At 36.3% G+C, this 19,797-nt stretch overlaps 1 protein-coding gene across 1 annotated transcript in view; it reads right to left on the minus strand.

Annotated features, from left to right (window-relative positions):
- Positions 1–279: 279 nt before the first annotated feature.
- Positions 280–19,797, minus strand: part of LOC139121170 (peroxisomal multifunctional enzyme type 2-like) — a 33,289-nt gene continuing 13,771 nt past the window's right edge. Inside the window, exons 15-21 of the mRNA XM_070685852.1 lie at positions 11,993–12,099; positions 11,210–11,452; positions 10,546–10,632; positions 6,140–6,226; positions 2,752–2,890; positions 2,088–2,224; positions 280–990 (exon numbers count right to left, since the gene is read on the minus strand). Coding sequence (XP_070541953.1) covers positions 901–990; positions 2,088–2,224; positions 2,752–2,890; positions 6,140–6,226; positions 10,546–10,632; positions 11,210–11,452; positions 11,993–12,099 — 890 coding nt within the window. The 3' untranslated portion in view covers positions 280–900. The remainder of the gene's footprint in view (positions 991–2,087; positions 2,225–2,751; positions 2,891–6,139; positions 6,227–10,545; positions 10,633–11,209; positions 11,453–11,992; positions 12,100–19,797) is intronic.

Below are 19,797 nucleotides of genomic sequence, written 5' to 3' on the forward strand. Positions count from 1 at the left end.
TCTTGGATTGTCGAACCGATGTTAATTTCGCACACTGGTGAGGAGTTGTCCCTCTCAAGGAAGCAAAGGCGAGTACTCGGCCGTGTGGCGGGCATTTTCTTCAATGACAGCCGTATGAGGGTACTCCATGACTTCAAACCCTACACCACATAGGGTTGGTAGCGAGGAGCACCAGAGCACTGACACACGGTTGAATCTATCAGTCCAATAGAATCCCAGATGTAATTAAATCTTGTTCTATCACAACACATTAGGGAGCAAATAATACTACAAGAACAATTATAATTAACGCTTTAATTTTATTTTGTATGATAATTATGTACAACATTCAGACACCTGGGTAACATTAAAGAGAGGTTTTCATTGAAAGGTTCATTGAAATTGACCAAACAGATGACTCAATCAAATGTATCTGACTAAAGTTTCTAAACTTTGAACTGCATTGAATCGGTCTCTTTTAATGTTTAGAGTTTTTTCAAAAAATAGGGATAAAAATGTAAATCTTATTGGAAAGAGAATTGCTGATCTTGTTGTTTACAAAATTTCTGTGCACTAAAATAAGTATCATTTTTGTATATTTTCTGCATCTGTAAGATTTGACTCGCCCAATCAAATAATTGTCACAACCTATAAAATGTCAATGATGGTATATGCAGGTTTCAATTTTGTAACATTTGTGAGGATGTCGTTCGAAATACAGCGTGCCGAATCACAGGATGTAGAAATCTCTCTCCAAATTCAGTGACAATGTTGACACATGGCAATGGTAACTCAATAACAACTAAAAATATTTATCCAATTTTTACTGAGACACCTTGACCTATCTTGATGTCTACCATGACTGGCTCACACAAGCTGTGCACCATTCCCTGACAGATAGCACCTTGGTTGATCTCCAGTTTACATCTTTGCATGTTGTTGGAATAGCGTTCCTGCTTTCTGCATAAGCATGATGTTGCCGGCTACTTTCAACTTCCCTTGGAAGAAGGCCTTTTGGTAAAAATACATAAGAACATTTGGTGTCATTTTTTGTTGAATGAATGCACATGCTCATGTGAGTTAGACATATCAACATGCTCACCATGCTCACTCATGAATTTGAACCAAGTTGTTCACACTCAGTCTACATCAGTGTCATACTTTTTGTTTGAATGCAAGTAAATATTACACAACTCCTTGGCCATTTTATTTAATTTTTCCTTGGTACAATACATGAGTCAAAGAAACCACTCCAGAGTACAGCATGCATGTTACCTTAACTCTTACATCAGGTACCTACATTAGCAAAAACTCTCAAACAATTGTGCATCAACTTGATATGACATTCAATGATTTACAATGCATGGAGCTGTTATTGATTTCATGGAATTCCAACCATCCGTGACGGTGACTTCGACTCTATTCTGAATCTATGAATAATACTACCATCTCTGGCCAGAGTGATATCCAAATACCGCAGCTGCATGCAGCATGGAATTAACAATTAACAGATAATGTACATGCAAATATAGCAATGTACTAAGTATGTTTTGAACAACGTTCTCTTCAGAGTGCATGTACATATATACACAGCACTGCCAAATAAATACAGAAAACCACTTTAATTTATTAAACAGAAATCACAGTAACTACATGCAATAGTTCAAACTTTTCTGGTTTTTAAAGGAAACCTTTCTAGGTGTATTCATTTTTTCAGCAACACACTACACAACTATACAGCTTCTCATTGATTTTGGCAGTTTCAAAAAAAATACATTTCACAGTCACGAAGCTTGGAAGGGATATGCCTCTTCTGTAACCTCTCTCATCTCTCTAGCTATCTGTATGGTACAATATACCAACTCTTTGGAAATTTTTGCATATCCTGCTTGCTAATCACTCAAACTACAGTACCCTTTGACTTTTCATGAAGATATCAATTAGTGATTTCTCATTCTTCAAATCTGGCTTCGAAAATCCATATGGTTGTAAATGCAAGACTTTTCTAGATTACAGTTTCCAAACAGAAATTTGACACAAAACCTGCACAGCAAACATTTGCCTCTTTCTATGACTATCAGAGATTCCATCCTGGAATATCACCTTACCTGCTGTGGATTCAGTTTGCCAATCACCAAGTCTCCAAAGTCCTTCTCAGACATCGTCACCGTGCAGTCTGCTTTGGTCTTCGGAGTTCCCTTGTACACCTTGCCAGTACCGGGGGCTCCACTCTTCAGATCAACGGCTAAAATTAACAACATTTTTATGGAAACATTTTGTCATGTATTGACCATTAACTTAAAGTAGCACTACGGTAGTGGTCTACATTCTGTTCAAATGATGAACAGGACATGTCTATAATCTGTAGAACTTACCAGTTTATCGCAGGAATGTGGTCAACTAGTGTAAACAATTGTCATAAGATCTGAACCTTATTTGCAAGATACAAATATGAATGCCAAGTTCATTAAGCTGCACAAACCAAGCATGCGAACTACTTGGCTACAACGCATTTATGTCTCTCACATCATTTTTTTATGCTGTCTTTTATGTTTTTTGATACGACTAATACAGTCCACTGACTCATAGAGGATGAAAGGAGATTATAAGAAACAAACCTTTGAGGACCAAAATGCTTTGCCGAAGCGCCTCAAGCATTGTGTGATGACCCTAATGCTAATGACTCCCTAAGTCACTGGTAATTAATGCTTAATGCTGTCTGTCCAATTTTTCATGAAAATCAAGGTCGCTACAAAATTTTCTGCTACTTACTGTACTCAGAAATGACTTTCTTTCCGTCTGTCATCCTGTAGAGAAATATCCCACGCACTTTCTTTGTCTCCTCTGGGAAGTCATTGACACGCCTACCCATCTCTTTGAAGATCAAGTCAACTGGACTTTCACTAGTTTCCTGATCAGGAGAAACAACAATTTCTACAACAAGTCATTGTCAATGACATAGTCCCCACTTGTAATAGGAGTATTAGTCTTGATGGGGCAGGGAAATGAGGTCATTAAGAAGTATCACTGGAGTGTATATGTTCAGATCTATGGACACATAGGTCTATGTCATTGTTCCCAATTTGAAACAAGAGGCATGTATAAGTTATGGTTCTAAATCAGGAAAAAGATCAGACCTCTAGTTGTATTGGCCAGCCAAGAAATACATATGTGCATAATAAATGAGGTACAAGATGTGACATCTTAAGGTCTATTATCCTATCAAAATCAAAGCGTAAAGAACTTGTGGTTACTGAGATATGCATATATATGCATATTGAAGGTCAAAGGTCATCAAGGTCACGTGACATTTTGAAAAAAAAAAACCCATTGTATTGCTAATTAATCCATATATGCCAAAATTCAGACCTCCAGCTCTATTGGCTTGGCCACAATTATATATGGGCATAATTAACGAGGTTAAGCATGTGTTGTCATAAGTTCTTCCAACCTACTCAATATAAAGGACATAGCACTTGTGGTTACTTATTTATTGACATTATCGTGTATTGTAGGTATAAGGTTATAGAGGTCACATGACATTTTGTCAAAAATTTCTATCCTATAGTCTATCCCTATATACTAAAAATCGTACATTTACCTCTATTGGCTTGCTCAAAATAAGATATGCACATAATTAATGAGGTACAATATGTGGCGTCATAAGGTGTCCCATCATACCAAATATGAAGGGTGTAGCATTAATGGTTCCTGAGTTATGGACAAATATGATATTTGAGGTCAAGGTCACCGAGGTCACATGACATTTTGTCAAAAAAATTGTATTGCTAAGTTATCCCTACATACCAAAAATCATACCTCTAGCTCTATTGGCTCGCTCAAAGTTAGATATGCGCATAATTAATGAGGAACAATATGTGGCGTCATAAGCTGTCCCATCATACCAAATATGAAGGGTCTAGCACTTGTGGTTACTGAGTTATGGACAAATATGTATATTTGAGGTCAAAGGTCACCAAGGTCACGTGACATTTTGTCAAAAAAATTGTATTGCTAAGTTATCCATATATACCAAAAATCAGACCTCTAGCTCTATCGGCTCGCTCAAAATTAGATATGCGCATAATTAATGAGGTACAATATGTGGCGTCATAAGGTGTCCCTTCATACCAAATATGAAGAGTGTAGCACTTGTGGTTACTGAGTTATGCACAAATATGTATATTTGAGGTCAAGGGTCATTGAGGTCACGTGACATTTTGTCAAAAAAATTGTATTGCTAAGTTATCCCTACAAACCAAAATCAGACCTCTGGCTCTATTGGCTCGCTCAAAATTAGATATGCACATAATTAATGAGGAACAATATGTGGCGTCATAAGCTGTCCCATCATACCAAATATGAAGGGTGTAGCATTAGTGATTACTGAGTTATGGACAAATATGTATATTTGAGGTCAAAGGTCATCAAGGTCACGTGACATTTGTCAAAGTGTCTGAGATATCTGCGTGAACGGATGGACTCACATGGATGGACTCACGGACTGACATGACCCAATCTATGAGCCCCCTGGACTTTATCTGTGGGGACTAAAAACTGTGTCACTGCATCCTTTTTGCAATATGAATACTATGAGAAACTAAATTTTTATTTTTCTTGGCCTTATACATGGGAGTCTATGGACTGCCTTATACATGGGAGTCTATGGACTGCCTTATACATGGGAGTCTATGGACTTCCTTATACATGGGAGTCTATGGACTGCCTTATACATGGGAGTCTATAGACCGCCTTATACATGGGAGTCTATGGACTGCCTTATACATGGGAGTCTATGGACTGCCTTATACATGGGAGTCTATGGACTTCCTTATACATGGGAGTCTATGGACTGCCTTATACATGGGAGTCTATGGACCGCCTTATACATGGGAGTCTATGGACTGCCTTATACATGGGAGTCTATGGACTTCCTTATACATGGGAGTCTATTGACCGCCTTATACATGGGAGTCTATGGACTGCCTTATACATGGGAGTCTATGGACTGCCTTATACATGGGAGTCTATGGACTTCCTTATACATGGGAGTCTATGGACTTCCTTATACATGGGAGTCTATGGACTGTCTTATACATGGGAGTCTATGGACGGCCTTATACATGGGAGTCTATGGACTGACTGCCTTATACATGGGAGTCTATGGAGGTGAAAACTAAAAAGTCCTCTAACACCGCCAAATTTGATCGCATTGTGAAACAAATCGACGTGCATCTGTATGAGGTAGGGTACTATCCTTGTACCAAGTTTGAACGAAATCGCTCCAGGCGTCTCTGAGATATCTGCGTGAACGGACGGACGCACGGACGGACGGACGGACGGACGCACGCACGGACGGACGCACGGACGGACGCACGGACATGACCAAACCTATAAGTCCCCCCGGACGGTGTCCGTGGGGACTAATAAGGTACAATGCACTTCAGGGACAGATATTTAAACTCTAAAATTTGTATGATTCTTTTCTGATCTAACACTTGTGGGAGCTCATTTTCAAGCTCTTCGAGTGAGAAAAATTTTCATCTTCTTAGTTTTTCATAATAGTACTACAAACGTTTTATTTTTCTCCATAGAGTTAACACAGGGATGGCTGCCATTTTGAATTTCAAATATCTGTACACATGACCCCTGATATTTATTGGTGATTTGATAAAAAAGTACGGTTACACGTTGCAGAAAGGAAAGTTTGAGAAAAAGTTTAAGTCTTTCACTTTTGAGGCATGTATTTAATTCCATGTACTAAATTTCAGTAACAGTCATACATTTGTTTACAAAAGTCTAGTGAAGAAAAAGAACTAAAGATAACAAACACCTGTAGAATGATATATGCGATATGGTCCCTCCAAGACTTTCTGTCATGGAAATGTGTCAAATTATTCTAGAAACATTTCAGTATTATGAAACCCATGTTGTAATTTTTATTATGGTAAGTAAACTGATAAAGTTTGTAAATTCACAAATCGTTTTCTGAACTTGATTTCATGGCAATCTTACATTACAGGATAGGATATCTGCTCTGTAACTTTGGTTTTAAAAACACTTACCTGTGCTACCGATTCTTGACAAAAAACATTGTCAAATACCTCATATGAACAAAGCAATGAGCATATGGGTTCTGCATGCAACATCAATCACTTACCTCTGCTGGGGTACTGGTTGCATCCGATGCCGTCCCAACCAGGTCAACATAAGCACCAGACAAACAGACATCACCAGTCTCTCCGACCTAGACAAACCAAAATGAAGGCAAACTGAAATTTTCTGAAATTTTCACAAGCTTCATTATTCTCTTTGATGTACCGGTATAATTCAAAGAACAAAGAATTCTCTCAACTCGGTTTAATCAGTAATAAATTTTACATATATATAAAAATTACAATGTCACTGGTCGCTCCCATATAGTTATCAAAACAAGCTAAAATCAAGCTAAAAGATTTTTTTATCACAAATAGAAACAATTCCCCCAATAAAATAAATACCGTCAATGACGCTCTACCTTCTCTAATGTGTGGCCAGGTCATGTAATTGGTTGTTGGCATGGAGTTGTTGGTAAATAGTTGATGATGTAGGGGCATGAGGTGGGATATGGACCCAAAGAACCCAAAAGATGATTAAATACATCAATCAAAAAAATTCTAAGCTACTGTATAAACTGCCTAAAGATAGTTCAATGTGGAAAAAGTTAAACAATTTAGAAATAAGAATTAACAGTCCAAAATAGTAATGACGCACTTCCTTACTGACCTGAGTGCATGTGAAATACACAACCTGGCATCTGTAAATTAAATGTATACCAAGTGATCATTTCCAGTCACTTTTAACTGTTTTTAATGGATTTTCCAAAGAGTCCTGTGGAAATGATGAAAAACGCCTATCTGGTCTTGTGTTTGTATAACCTCATGGCTGATAATTGTCATAGTATTGAAAAAAAATTGAAAGTGAAGAAATTACTGTTTTTAATAGGCATATTTTCCTTGAAATACATGACCGTGTAAAGAATATATGCTAAAAGTGTTTAAGAGTAAATTTCTTTTCAAAAAATAATTTAATTTGTGACCAAAGGATTTTTATTCTTTGAGTTTACAAATTCAAACATTGCAATTTGTTCAATCATCTTGTGCAGTGCAAAATTTGTAAAATGACTGAAAAACAAAAAATATTGGCAGAATTACAGTCTTTGTGATGTAAAATTATGGGTTGACATCACAATAACTGTTAATCTGTTTGAAGTACTAATATACTATAATTTAAAAAAGAAAAATTCATGCAGAAACGGTAAAATATATTGTCAGCAATGTAGTGTTAATTTTGACTTTACATCAAAATATGCCTTTGCTGGATACCAAATATATAGGGCGAAATATCAGCCATGTTCAGCAAAATCCACACAACAGCATTGATCCTTTTCTAATTTGATTTGATTTGCTTATGTTATCCTTGTATGACAGTCAGTACAATATGGAACTTGAACACAACACAGTGAATAAGTATGCTGTAAATGAAATGGTGTGGCTGCATCCACATGCAGCAATAGGAGTGCCTTTGTCTCTCACCCCTCATTTCCAACCTGTCCCATCCCTGAAAAAATAGTTTGGTCTTATATCTATAATGTTAATAATTTCTGTATTTGTTAAAATGTGCGCATCTCAAAAACTTTTGATCATAAACATTTTCATTGTTTTTTACAGCTGACCAATCAGTTAACCTGTTTATTTTGAATATTTGCGCATTTTTCCTCAGTATTTGACATTTTCTGAATACCTTCTTATTCAGTTTGTCATTTTCTAAGTTTAAATGCTCCATTGTGTGGTCAAGCTTTCCACAAGCATCAAATGTGGTACTTCATATAGGAGGGTCTGCCTCTAGAGGGCGGGCATCATGAACACTCCTGTGTTTGTTGGTTAATTCCTCCACGTAAACTTCTGATTGTACTGTAAACATTGAACATGGCCGACGTCCGATTTTCCTGTCTAAAACTTTCACTCATTTTCGTTCATATGACTCTGAAACTCCGGGAAACAATTGGGAAGAAAGGGTTATCTTGAAATATTGAGGTACTCGCCGATATTTTGCAAAATTAAATGAGAAAAAATGCAAGGAAAATGCCGACGGGCTTACACAATGACAGTTTTCAGACTCGGAGGCAAATGATCATCTCTGCAGATTATGCAACAGGCCCAGATCACGTGAGGCCATGAGGGGATATCCACGCAACTCAGTACCAAACACTAGCGCTCACAGAGTGAGCAAACACAAAGTGAGTACCCCTAACGTCAGCTCAGTAGTCTGTAATAGATTGTAGTCAACTAAGAAACCTTGGAGAAAGGCTTAACACTGTGGCTATGCCGCTAAGTCCCTTTTGATTTTTGTCATAGCTCAAAATCGTTCTCCCACACCTCAACCTGAGCCATGAACACCCCCACCAGTTTATGATAATTGACCCATCACGATGGTATGCCGTCAACGGATCTTGACAGACGGAAGTCTTGACAGACGGAAGTTCTTGACAGCAGCATATTGGTTTTCAACTCTAATACCTTCTCTGTCTATAAATAGACACGAGAAGGTAAAAATTATACAATTTCACCAGAATTTGATCAAATCTTACTGACGTCACCCATAAAACCTGTACACTAAGTTTCAAGTCAATCGGATGTGTGGTTTCAGAGTTAAAAAAATTTTTGATCAAAATGAAAAAAAATAGCCAAAAAATGCAAATATGCAAATTTCACCACGATTTGCCCAGATTTGAGAAAGGTCACTCCTATGCACTTCCATACCAAGTTTCAAATCAATCAGACTTGTGGTTTCAGAGAAGAAGATTTTTTGACCAAAAATGGGAGAAAATTACAAAAAAATTCATGAAAAATAGCAAGTCCAAGATACTGACCCAAGATGTGCACAATCATTTCAGGTCAGCCCAAAGTACTTACATGCTAATTTTTCATCTAATCTGCTCAGTGGCTATTGAGATTTTCAATAAATGTAAACTTGTAAACATATATACATATGGCTATGGGAGCTAACAAACGACCCAATGGTCGACAGAGCTCTGCTGTGTTATGAAGAGAGCAACGTTTTGTGACATATGTATTGATGAAGAAGGTTGAGATCTTTGATAGCTCATTTCAGGATGGCCTGACCTAAAATGGCAAAATTAGCTGCAAAAATACAAAATTGATGATTTCATCATAATTATGTATAAAAATGTATACCAAATATCAAAGCTATCACATGAGTAACTTTTGAGAAACAAATATTTTGACCAAAAACGGCAAAAACTGACCCAAAAATACAAAATTGAAGATTTCATCAAATTTCACTATATCACACTAAGAGAACCCCCAGGAACCTGTATACCAATATCAAAGGCATCAGACAAGTAGTTTTTGAGAAACACATTTTTTGACCAAAAATGGCAAAAATGCACCAAAAATACAAAATTGCAGATTTCATCATATATTCTGTATATCATATTTAGTTTATCTGTAGGAACCTGTATACCAAATATCAAAGCTGTCAGACGAGCGGTTTTGATGAAATAAATTTTTGACCAAAAATGACAAAAAAATTCCTTAAAAATACAGATTTGCTTATTTCATCATAATTTGAACAAATCCAAGTTGGGCTATCCCTAGGGACCTGTATACCAAATATCAAAGCTGTCAGACGAGCGGTTTTGATGAAATAAATTTTTGACCAAAATGACAAAAAATTCCTTAAAAATACAGATTGGCTTATTTCATTACAATTTGGTCAAATCCAAGTTGGGCTATCCCTAGGGACCTGTATACCAAATATCAAAGCTGTCAGACGAGCGGTTTTGATGAAATAAATTTTTGACCAAAAATGACAAAAAAATTCCTTAAAAATACAGATTTGCTTATTTCATCACAATTTGAACAAATCAAAGTTGGGCTATCCCTAGGGACCTGTATACCAAATATCAAAGCTGTCAGACAAGCGGTTTTGATGAAATAAATTTTTGACCAAAAATGACAAAAAAATTCCTTAAAAATACAGATTTGCATATTTCATCACAATTTGAACAAATCCAAGTTGGGTTATCGCTAGGGACCTGTATACCAAATATCAAAGCTGTCTGACCAGCGGTTATGAAGAAGGAGATTTTTTACCAAAAACGCCTTTTTTGGCACTAATTTGCATATTTTGGCAATGACAACTTCATTTGAACAAAATCTCATCTACAGCCCATCATCCATGTACACACCAAATATCAAGATGAAATGTGCAGCGGTTTTGGAGTTTTTGATGTTGACGGACAGACATACAGACATACAGACATACAGACATACAGACATTTTCCTAGCCTATAAGAATAGCTTCCATTGCCATATATACATATGGCTATGGGAGCTAAAAATTACATATGAATGTGATACAGCATTTCAATTTGACACAGATTTTGGTTATATTAAAGTCAAGATTTGGCAGAAAACTTTGAATCACTTTGATAATATTAAACCATGGCACTGTACTGGGAAAATGCAAGTATTTGTGCACCTTACATGTACATGTACTTACCTTACACTGAAAGTGAATTCTGTTTCCCTCCTTCCACATCTCGGTACGAATTGTTTGACCTGGAAGCACAGGTTTGGCAAATCTAACCTGTGAAATGTAATTGATAAAAATAACAGATTGCACAAAAATATCAAGAATTTCCTGAAATGGGGTGATTCAAACACATGTATATTCAGAAATCTTGAGCACGCCTGAGAACAAAACCTTTGAAACAAAGAAAATATTCACAAGCTGATAAAAACTGGTAGTTTTGGGGAGGAAAAAGGTGCCAGACTGTTGATATTAAATCATACACACATTACATTTGAATTGAAAATGCACCAACAACGAGCGATCTGCAACACAATACATGAATGTTGGCATTGGATATAATTGCATACAAATCATAAGTACATGTATACTACTGTATGGTACAGTGTACAGTAAATTATAGACCAGCACATGCATATGAGCAATTATTATCGTTGCACCTTCAATATGTCTCTTTGACATCTTGTAGTGTAGGTGATATGCACAGCAGTTTGTTTTGTTACTTTTATAATGGATTATAAAATCAAACAAGAACATTCCCAAACTATCTTATGGTCAATGTTATCACTGTTAAGTTATCTCCATAGCCATCTGCATACTAGACATACAGAATTGAGGAGATGATCATACTTACCTTAATGGCCTTGAACTTTTCAACATCATTGCCAGCGTACTGCTTCAGCACGTGTCTACCAGCATGACCAAAGCTGCACAGGCCATGCAAGATTGGCTTAGAAAATCCTCCCATGGCAGCAAAGTTGGGGTCAAGGTGAAGGGGGTTCTTGTCGCCGCTGAGTCTGTACAGTGCAGCTTGGTCAACCGACGTCTTCTCCTCAATCACTGCATCAGGTTCTCTTGATGGTGGCTTCACTGTGGGCTGTGAAGAGGACATCGGTGATTGACATCATAGAAAGCTGGCCAGTGAATTGTGAAAGTCATAGAGTTTTAGTTCTAAATGTAGATATTATATGTTGGCTGCTACACTGAAAAGTTTTGGCTCGTCAAAATTGCTATAATATCGTAAACAAATTGATTACTTCAGATTTATTCTCTTCAAATGTATCACACAAGTAAATATGATGACAATATAAACGTACTTCACAGTATTCTGACCACGAATAGCATGAAGAATGGGAAAAAGATGCTCATATACTTCATAGATCGATAGCTCTAGTCTCTGTCTTTGTGCTGGATGTGGAGGTGCACCTGAAGAACCCTCCAGGCGTATTATTCATTATCGAGACAGCATTTCCTCAGGGGAGCTTCTCATAGTTTTGTGAAACACGTGGAGCACCAGGATGATGATAATTCCCAGGATGATAATAATTTGTATAATTTGTATAGTGTGTGTCACGTCTTCATCAGTTTTTCCCTCCACTTTCAATACAAGACTACACAGATGATACATGTATCTTACCTTAGCTTTGTCTGAATTTCTCTTTCCACCAAATCCTCCAGCTCCGACTACAAACGTGGTGAATTGATTTGTGAACAGCAGCTCATTCTTTTCATCGTATGTTTTGACTGTAGAAGGCAAGAAAAACAAATACAATCTTTTCATTTGTACGCTGGAACAATACGCTTCTCAAACTGTCAGACTCAATTTTATCTTTCTGCTTAAAAGTCATCGTTGATGACACAGTCCCCACTTGTTAGTGGGTACTTTGATTACAAGTCCTCAGAGAGGATAGAGTCCTCTTCATTAATTAGGTCTGTGATAAAAATACTTTGATACAGATGGCGCTCAATGGCCAAGAATGAGTTCCATGCTGATGAAACATAAAACCAATGTAGGCCACCATCCTAAAGGTCATTAAATGAGCCAACTAGGAATTAATCGACAGGATGTTGCAAAACATTTTTGCCTACTAACCTAACACTAACAGATTATCACCGGTACCATATTTCATAAAGTTTGATGCAGTATTTACAACAATATGAGATCAACATCTGTATCAAGTTTCATCAAATTTGACGTTGTATTTGTGGATATATCACTCTAATTAGGAAAGTTCATTACATATGCAATTACAAATTAATTAAAACGACACTGATAAATGTCTTTTTCACTGTTAAAGCAATGTGAGCTTAACATCTGTACAAAGTTTCATGAAATTTGATGCAGTATTTCTTGACAATCAGCCTAATTACGAAACTTCAATAATTGACATGATACTGTTACATGACGTGAAACAAATTGACGAGCATATGTATGAAATAGGTCAATGTCCTTGTACCAACTTTGAATGATAGTGGTGGATATATGTCTGAGTTATGGCTCTGTACATGAAAAAATCATAATAAAATGGCCGCCTGGTGGCCATATTGGATCGTATCAAAAAACAAATTGACGTGCATATGTATGACATAGGTCAATGTCCTTGTACCAACTTTGAATAAAATCGGTTGAGATATGCCTGAGTTATGGCTCTGTACATGAAAAAATTGTAACAAAATGGCCGCATGGCAGCCATATTGGATTGTATCACAAAACAAATTGACGTGCATATCTATGACATTGGTCAATGTCCTTGCACCAACTTTGAATAAAATCGGTTGAATCATGTCTGAGTTATGGCTCTGTACATGAAAAAATCGTAATAAAATGGCCGCCTGGCGGCCATATTGGATCGTATCACAAAACAATTCGACGTGCATATGTATGACATAGGTCAATGTCCTTGTACCAACTTTGAATAAAATCGGTTGAAACATGTCTGAGTTATGGCTCTGTACATGAAAAAATCGTAATAAAATGGCCGCCTGGCGGCCATATTGGATCGTATCACAAAACAAATCAACGTGCATATGTATTACATATGAAGTAATCCTTGTACCAAGTTTGAATGAAATCGCTCCAGGCATCTCTGAGATATCTGCGTGAACGGACGGACGGACGGACGCACACACGCACGCACGCACGGACGCACACACGCACGGACATGACCAAACCTATAAGTCTCCCCGGACGGTGTCCATGGGGACTAAAAAGGGACCTATGCAGAGGTACGTACCAAGCAAACACATATACTGTACGATGGATATTTGATTTTTGCTAGATGTCTACATGTACAGGGATGAATCAAGATTTTCTCCTTAACAACCAAAATAGTGTGACTTAGCCTTGGAATTTCTACATTTTGCCATTTTGATTGATGCTCATGCAACCACACACCAAGTTTTGAGACTTTTTCTTTGACTGTTCGCCTAAACCTTTGGTTTATGCCCGTGTAGTAGAGGAACTTGCATGTATTCACTTGAAATATCATGAAGGTCAACGCCCCAGCTGCTCTGATTTTGTACATTATCTTTTAATTTGAGTTTTTGAGAAAGGTTTTTCCATGTTGTTTTGCTCACTAAGGGAGATGCTTGTCTGATTGTTAGTACACCTGTACACAAACTGTATCAGTGAATTTGGTAGTACCAGTCCTTGGACAAACTCAACAAGATGGCTGCCAGTGCGCACTCTCATTGGATTAATGGACATTCAATATCTGCTTTGAGGGAACAGCAATACAGAAGCATGACAAACTAACACCAATTAGACCTAGTCACCAAATGAACAGCAGTAATGTTTATGGTTTTAAAAAAATTTGCATTTAAAAGCAAGGTGCTGTTGAAAAGTCCCTTGAAACATAGGGCCAAAGTCCCTGAAGCTACTATAGACATGGACACAAAATTAAGTATTTCCTGACTGTATGAAATTATCTCACTAAGGTCATCCTAGGGACCTGTAAACCAAATATTAATGCAGTCTGACCAGTGGTTTTGAAAAAAAAATACCGTCAAGGACAGTGTGCTCACATTCGGTTTGAATAGCTCCATTCGAGAAATATTTAAACCAGGAAAAACAAGAATGACAAAAGCAAATAAGGCCTTCAACTTAGGTACTGGAGGTCATCTTTAGGAACATGCATATCAACTTCTATAGCAATGGGACAAGCAGATCCTAAATACATAAGCAAATGTCAACAAAAAAAAATAGACAGAGAAGGTTGGATGAAAAGAAAAGGTGGGAGTGGGTAAAAAAATGTACAAGGGATCTGGTAAAAAGCAATGCTACCTCATCAATCTTCTAGACCTTACCCCCTCCTGAATATCAAATGTTCCATCCCTTGGTATTACATAATGCCAGGAAATGTATTTACAACCTTGGGGAGTTTTTAATTAATGCGATGAGTGTTATCATTCTAATGTAAACAGCACTGAAGTTAGTTACAGATGGTGAAATGCCTTCCACTGTGGGCGGTGATTACAACATCTGGAATTATCCTGGATCCAAATTGAATTATCCTGGATCCAAATTTCCCATCAGTTCTTGTATGTCTGACATAGAAAAGTTGCAAAAATTGGTCCGCAATGAAAAAATTCACCTCAGCTTTGTTTTCTGAATCAAATTTTCCTACAATTTGATACCCAATATGACACAGTCTTCAAAACTGTCTCACAACATATCCTGGTTTGGTGTAGGTCATTTAAGGTCACAAACTGAGAAAATTACCTAAAATATACAAATTTAGGGGTTTCCCAACACTTTGAGCAGAAAATTTATCTAATAACATCCCTCGGGACTTTATACCAAATTACAAAGCTATCAAACAAGTAATTTTGAGAACAAGTTTTTTTGGACCAAAAATGACAATATTGTCTTAAAAATACAAATTTGTATATTTCAGGACAATTTCCACATATCAAACTATTGTCATCTCTGTACGTCTGTGTACCAAATATAAAAGCTGTCTGTCCAGGGGTTTTAAAAAGAAAATACTGTTTAAGATTTTTTGACCAAGAATGACAAAATTGCTCCAAAATAGTAATTTCCCAATTTTGTCATAATTTCAACAAATTAGAAGAGTAACACCCTTGCAAAAATCCAACCCAAATTTGAGAGCGATTGGGCTGGCGGTTTCAGAGAAGAAGAATTTTTACTGAAAATGAGAAAAATCACCAAAAAATTCAGCAAAAATACAAATTAAGGAGAACTTCACAATATTCATAAAACTGTATAAGGTTAACCTAAGGTACTTGCACACAAATTTTCAAAGCAATCAAAACAGCGGTTCTCGAGATATTAATTCTTGACCATTTTCACCTTTTGTAAGCTCATTTGCATAATTTTGGCAATGCAGGCTTCATTTGAACAAAATCCCATCTATACCCCAGGATGCATCCAACACCAAATACCAAGCTGAAATGTGCAGCGGTTTGCTTGTTTTTGATGTTGACGGACATACTGTACGTACATACATACATACATACATACACACAGACATACAGACGCCATCGACTTCAGCTTATACGATAAACTCACATTGGTATAACCAATGTGAGCTAACAAACGACCCACAGTTGACAGAGCTCTGCTCTGTTATGTAGAGAATAACATTTTGTGACACATGTATTGATGAAGAAGGTGGATATCTTTGATAGCTCATTTCAGGATGGCCTGACCAAAAATGGCAAAATTAGCTGCAAAAATACAAAATTGAAGATTTCATCATAATTTCAATATATTACATTAAGATAAAGCCTAAGAACCTGTATACCAAATATCAAAGCTATCAGATGAGTATCTCTTGAGAAACAAATATTTTGACCAAAAATGGCAAAAATTGACCCAAAAATCAAAAATTTCATCAAATTTCAATATATCACACTAAGACAACCCCTAGGCACCTGTATACCAATTATCAAAGGCATCAGACAAGCAATTTTTGAAAACACATTTTTGACCAAAAATGGCAAAAATTGCACCAAAAATACAAAATTGCAGATTTCATCATATAATCAATATATCATATTTAGTTCATCTGTAGGAACCTGTATACCAAATATCAAAGCTGTCAGACGAGTGGTTTTGATGAAATAAAGTTTTGACCAAAAATGACAAATTCCTTAAAAATACAGATTTGCATATTTCATCACAATTTGAACAAATCTAAGTTGGGTTATACCTAGGGACCTGTATACCAAATAACAAAGCTGTCTGACCAGCGGTTATGAAGAAGAAGATTTTTTACCAAAAACGCCTTTTTGCGCTAATTTGCATATTTCCAACAATATCAAAATATTAAAAAAATAGCGTCAATGACACTGTAGCTCCCATCCTGGACTATTTAGTGTTTGTTCTCTGGTCAGATATTTGAACATGTGTGAAAGGGATAAAGTGTATGAAGTGAAAATACTTAAATGTAGTGTAACTGGAGACAGTGAAATATGTTTAATGTATTTATTCAGAACATAAAATGGAAAAAATACAGAATTAGAATATCGAATACTGTGATACAACCATTAACTAAACAAGTCATTGACAATGACAGTCCCCACTTGTAATAGGAGTATTAGTCTTGATGGGGCAGGGAAATGTGGTCATTAAGAAGTATCACTGGAGTGTATATGTTGAGATCTATGGGCAAATAGGTCTATGTCGTTGTTCCCAAATTGAAAAACATGAGGCATGTCTAAGTTATGGTTCTAAATCGGGAAAAAAGATCAGACCTCTAGCAGTATTGGACAGCCAAGAAATACATATGCGCATAATAAATGAGGTACAAGATGTGACATCTTAAGGTCTAATATCCTATCAAAATTGGAGGGTATAGAACTTGTGGTTATTGAGATATGCATATATATGTATAATCAAGGTCAAAGGTCATTGAGGTTACATGACATTTTGAAAAAAAAATTATATTGCTAATTAATGCCTATATGCCAAAAAATCAGACGTCTAGCTCTATTCACTTGCCCAGAATTAGATGTGTGCAAAATTAATGAGGTAAAGCGTGTGTTGTCATAAGGTCTCCCATCCTACTAAATACAAAGGACATAGCACTTGTGGTTACTTATTTATTGACATAAACATATATTTTAGGTAAAAGGTCATCAAGGTCACATGACATTTAGTCAAAAAAATTCTCTCCTATAGTTATCCCTTTATACCAAAAATCAGACATCCAGCTCTATTGGCTTGCTCAGAATGAGATATGTGCATAATTAATGAGCTACAATATGTGGTAATCATAAGGTGTCCAATCATACCAGATATGAAGGGTGTAGCACTTGTGGTTACTGAGTTATGGACAAATATGTATATTTGAGGTCAAAGGTCACCGAGGTCACATTACATTTTGTCAAAAAAAATTCTCTCCTATAGTTATCCCTATATATCAAAAATCAGACCTCTGGCTCTATTGGCTTGCTCAAAATTAGATATGCACATAATTAATGAGGTACAATATGTGGCATCATAAGGTGTCCCATCATACCATACATGAAGGGTGTAGCACTTGTGGTTACTGAGTTATGGACAAATATGTATATTTGAGGTCAAAGGTCACCGAAGTCATGTCACATTTTGTCAAAAAAATTGTATTGCTAGGTTATCCCTATATACCAAATAAAGTTATCAAAACAAACCACCAATTGTATGAAACATGGGCCTAAAAAATACAGACAGACTGACATTCACAGACTGGCACAGAGTGATGACATTGACCCCAAGTGTGCCTAAGGCCCATGGAGAGTGATAAAGATATAACAAAAAGCTGAATGTAATGATAAAATAGTTAAGTATAGGCCTACAGACACTGAGGGTGAATATGTTACAGCAATTTGATTAGTTTCTTTTCGTTTTCTAATTCTGTGATAATTTTTAAGACAATCAAACTGCAAGGCAGTTTTAATATGTATTGACATACATGTTATCTTTTACAAGCACACAGCAAACTGTTCTTGATTTTTCATTTACAATATTTGACATAGACTGAAATACATAACATGCAACCAATATTTACATTTTGCCCATGCACCAGATACATGGAGAGATTTCAACATGCAATCATTAACTCAGAAACCCTATAGGGAAAAGTAAACATTGTTTTCTTCCAGAACAGCTGGTACATCCACATCTGGAGCAACTTACAAACTTAACCAATTACACAAGGATGATGACACAAGAGATAAAGTTAAACTGTGGTGAACTTGACTATTCCTTTCAAATCCTTACCTAACTTGATTGACATCTTAAACTAAAATACACTGCATGTTTAATGGCACACAAAAATACATCAGGGGTGTACCATTTGATAAAAGGGGGTTGTCTGGAAGATTGATGAGGAACATCTTTTTTATCCGATACACTGTACATTCTTTTTTTCCCACTATCTCACCTTTTCTTTTTGACAAACCTTCTGTGGCTGATTTTTTTATTGACATTTGTTTGGATTTTTTTCAAAATCTGCCAGGACCTCAGGACCCCCCCCCCCCCCCTCCATCACTCTTTAACATTGAAAAAAAACTTTGAATATATTTGTTGGAAACCAAACCTGCTGAAATCACCTCAGCTATGTTTTCTCATTATTTTTTACCGCATTTCAACACCAAATACAGTTTACCATTTCAAATGCTTACTGAATCACATCATTATCTTAAACATAGGGCCAATGTCCCTGAAGCTACTATAGACATGGATACAAAATTAAGTATTTCCTGACTGTATGAAATCATCTCACTAAGGTCATCCTACGGACCTGTTAACCAAATATTAAAGCTGTCTGACCAGAGGTTTTGAAAAAAACAAGCGACCCAATAGTCGACAGAGCTCTGCTGTGTTATGTAGAGAGCAACTTTTTGTGACATATGTATTGATGAAGATGGTTGAGATCTTTGATAGCTCATTTCAGGATGGCCTGACCTAAAATGGCAAAATTAGCTGCAAAAATACAAAATTGATGATTTCATCATAATTATGTATAAAAATATATACCAAATATCAAAGCTATCACATGACTAACTTTTGAGAAATAAATGTTTTGACAAAAACGGCAAAAATTGACCCAAAAATACAAAATTGAAGATTTCATCAAATTTCACTACATCACACTTGGAGAACCCCCAGGAACCTGTATACCAAATATCAAAGGCATCAGACAAGTAGTTTTTGAGAAACACATTTTTTGACCAAAAATGTCAAAAATTGCACAAAAAATACAAAATTACAGATTTCATCATATATTCTATATATCATATTTAGTTTATCTGTAGGAACCTGTATACCAAATATCAAAGCTGTCAGACGAGCGGTTTTGATGAAATAAATTTTTGACCAAAAATGACAAAAAAATTCCTTAAAAATACAGATTTGCATATTTCATCACAATTTGAACAAATCCAAGTTGGGTTATCCCTATGGACCTGTATACCAAATATCAAAGCTGTCTGACC

The sequence above is a fragment of the Ptychodera flava genome, chromosome 21 (assembly GCF_041260155.1).
Source record: "Ptychodera flava strain L36383 chromosome 21, AS_Pfla_20210202, whole genome shotgun sequence".
NCBI classification, from domain to species: domain Eukaryota; kingdom Metazoa; phylum Hemichordata; class Enteropneusta; family Ptychoderidae; genus Ptychodera; species Ptychodera flava.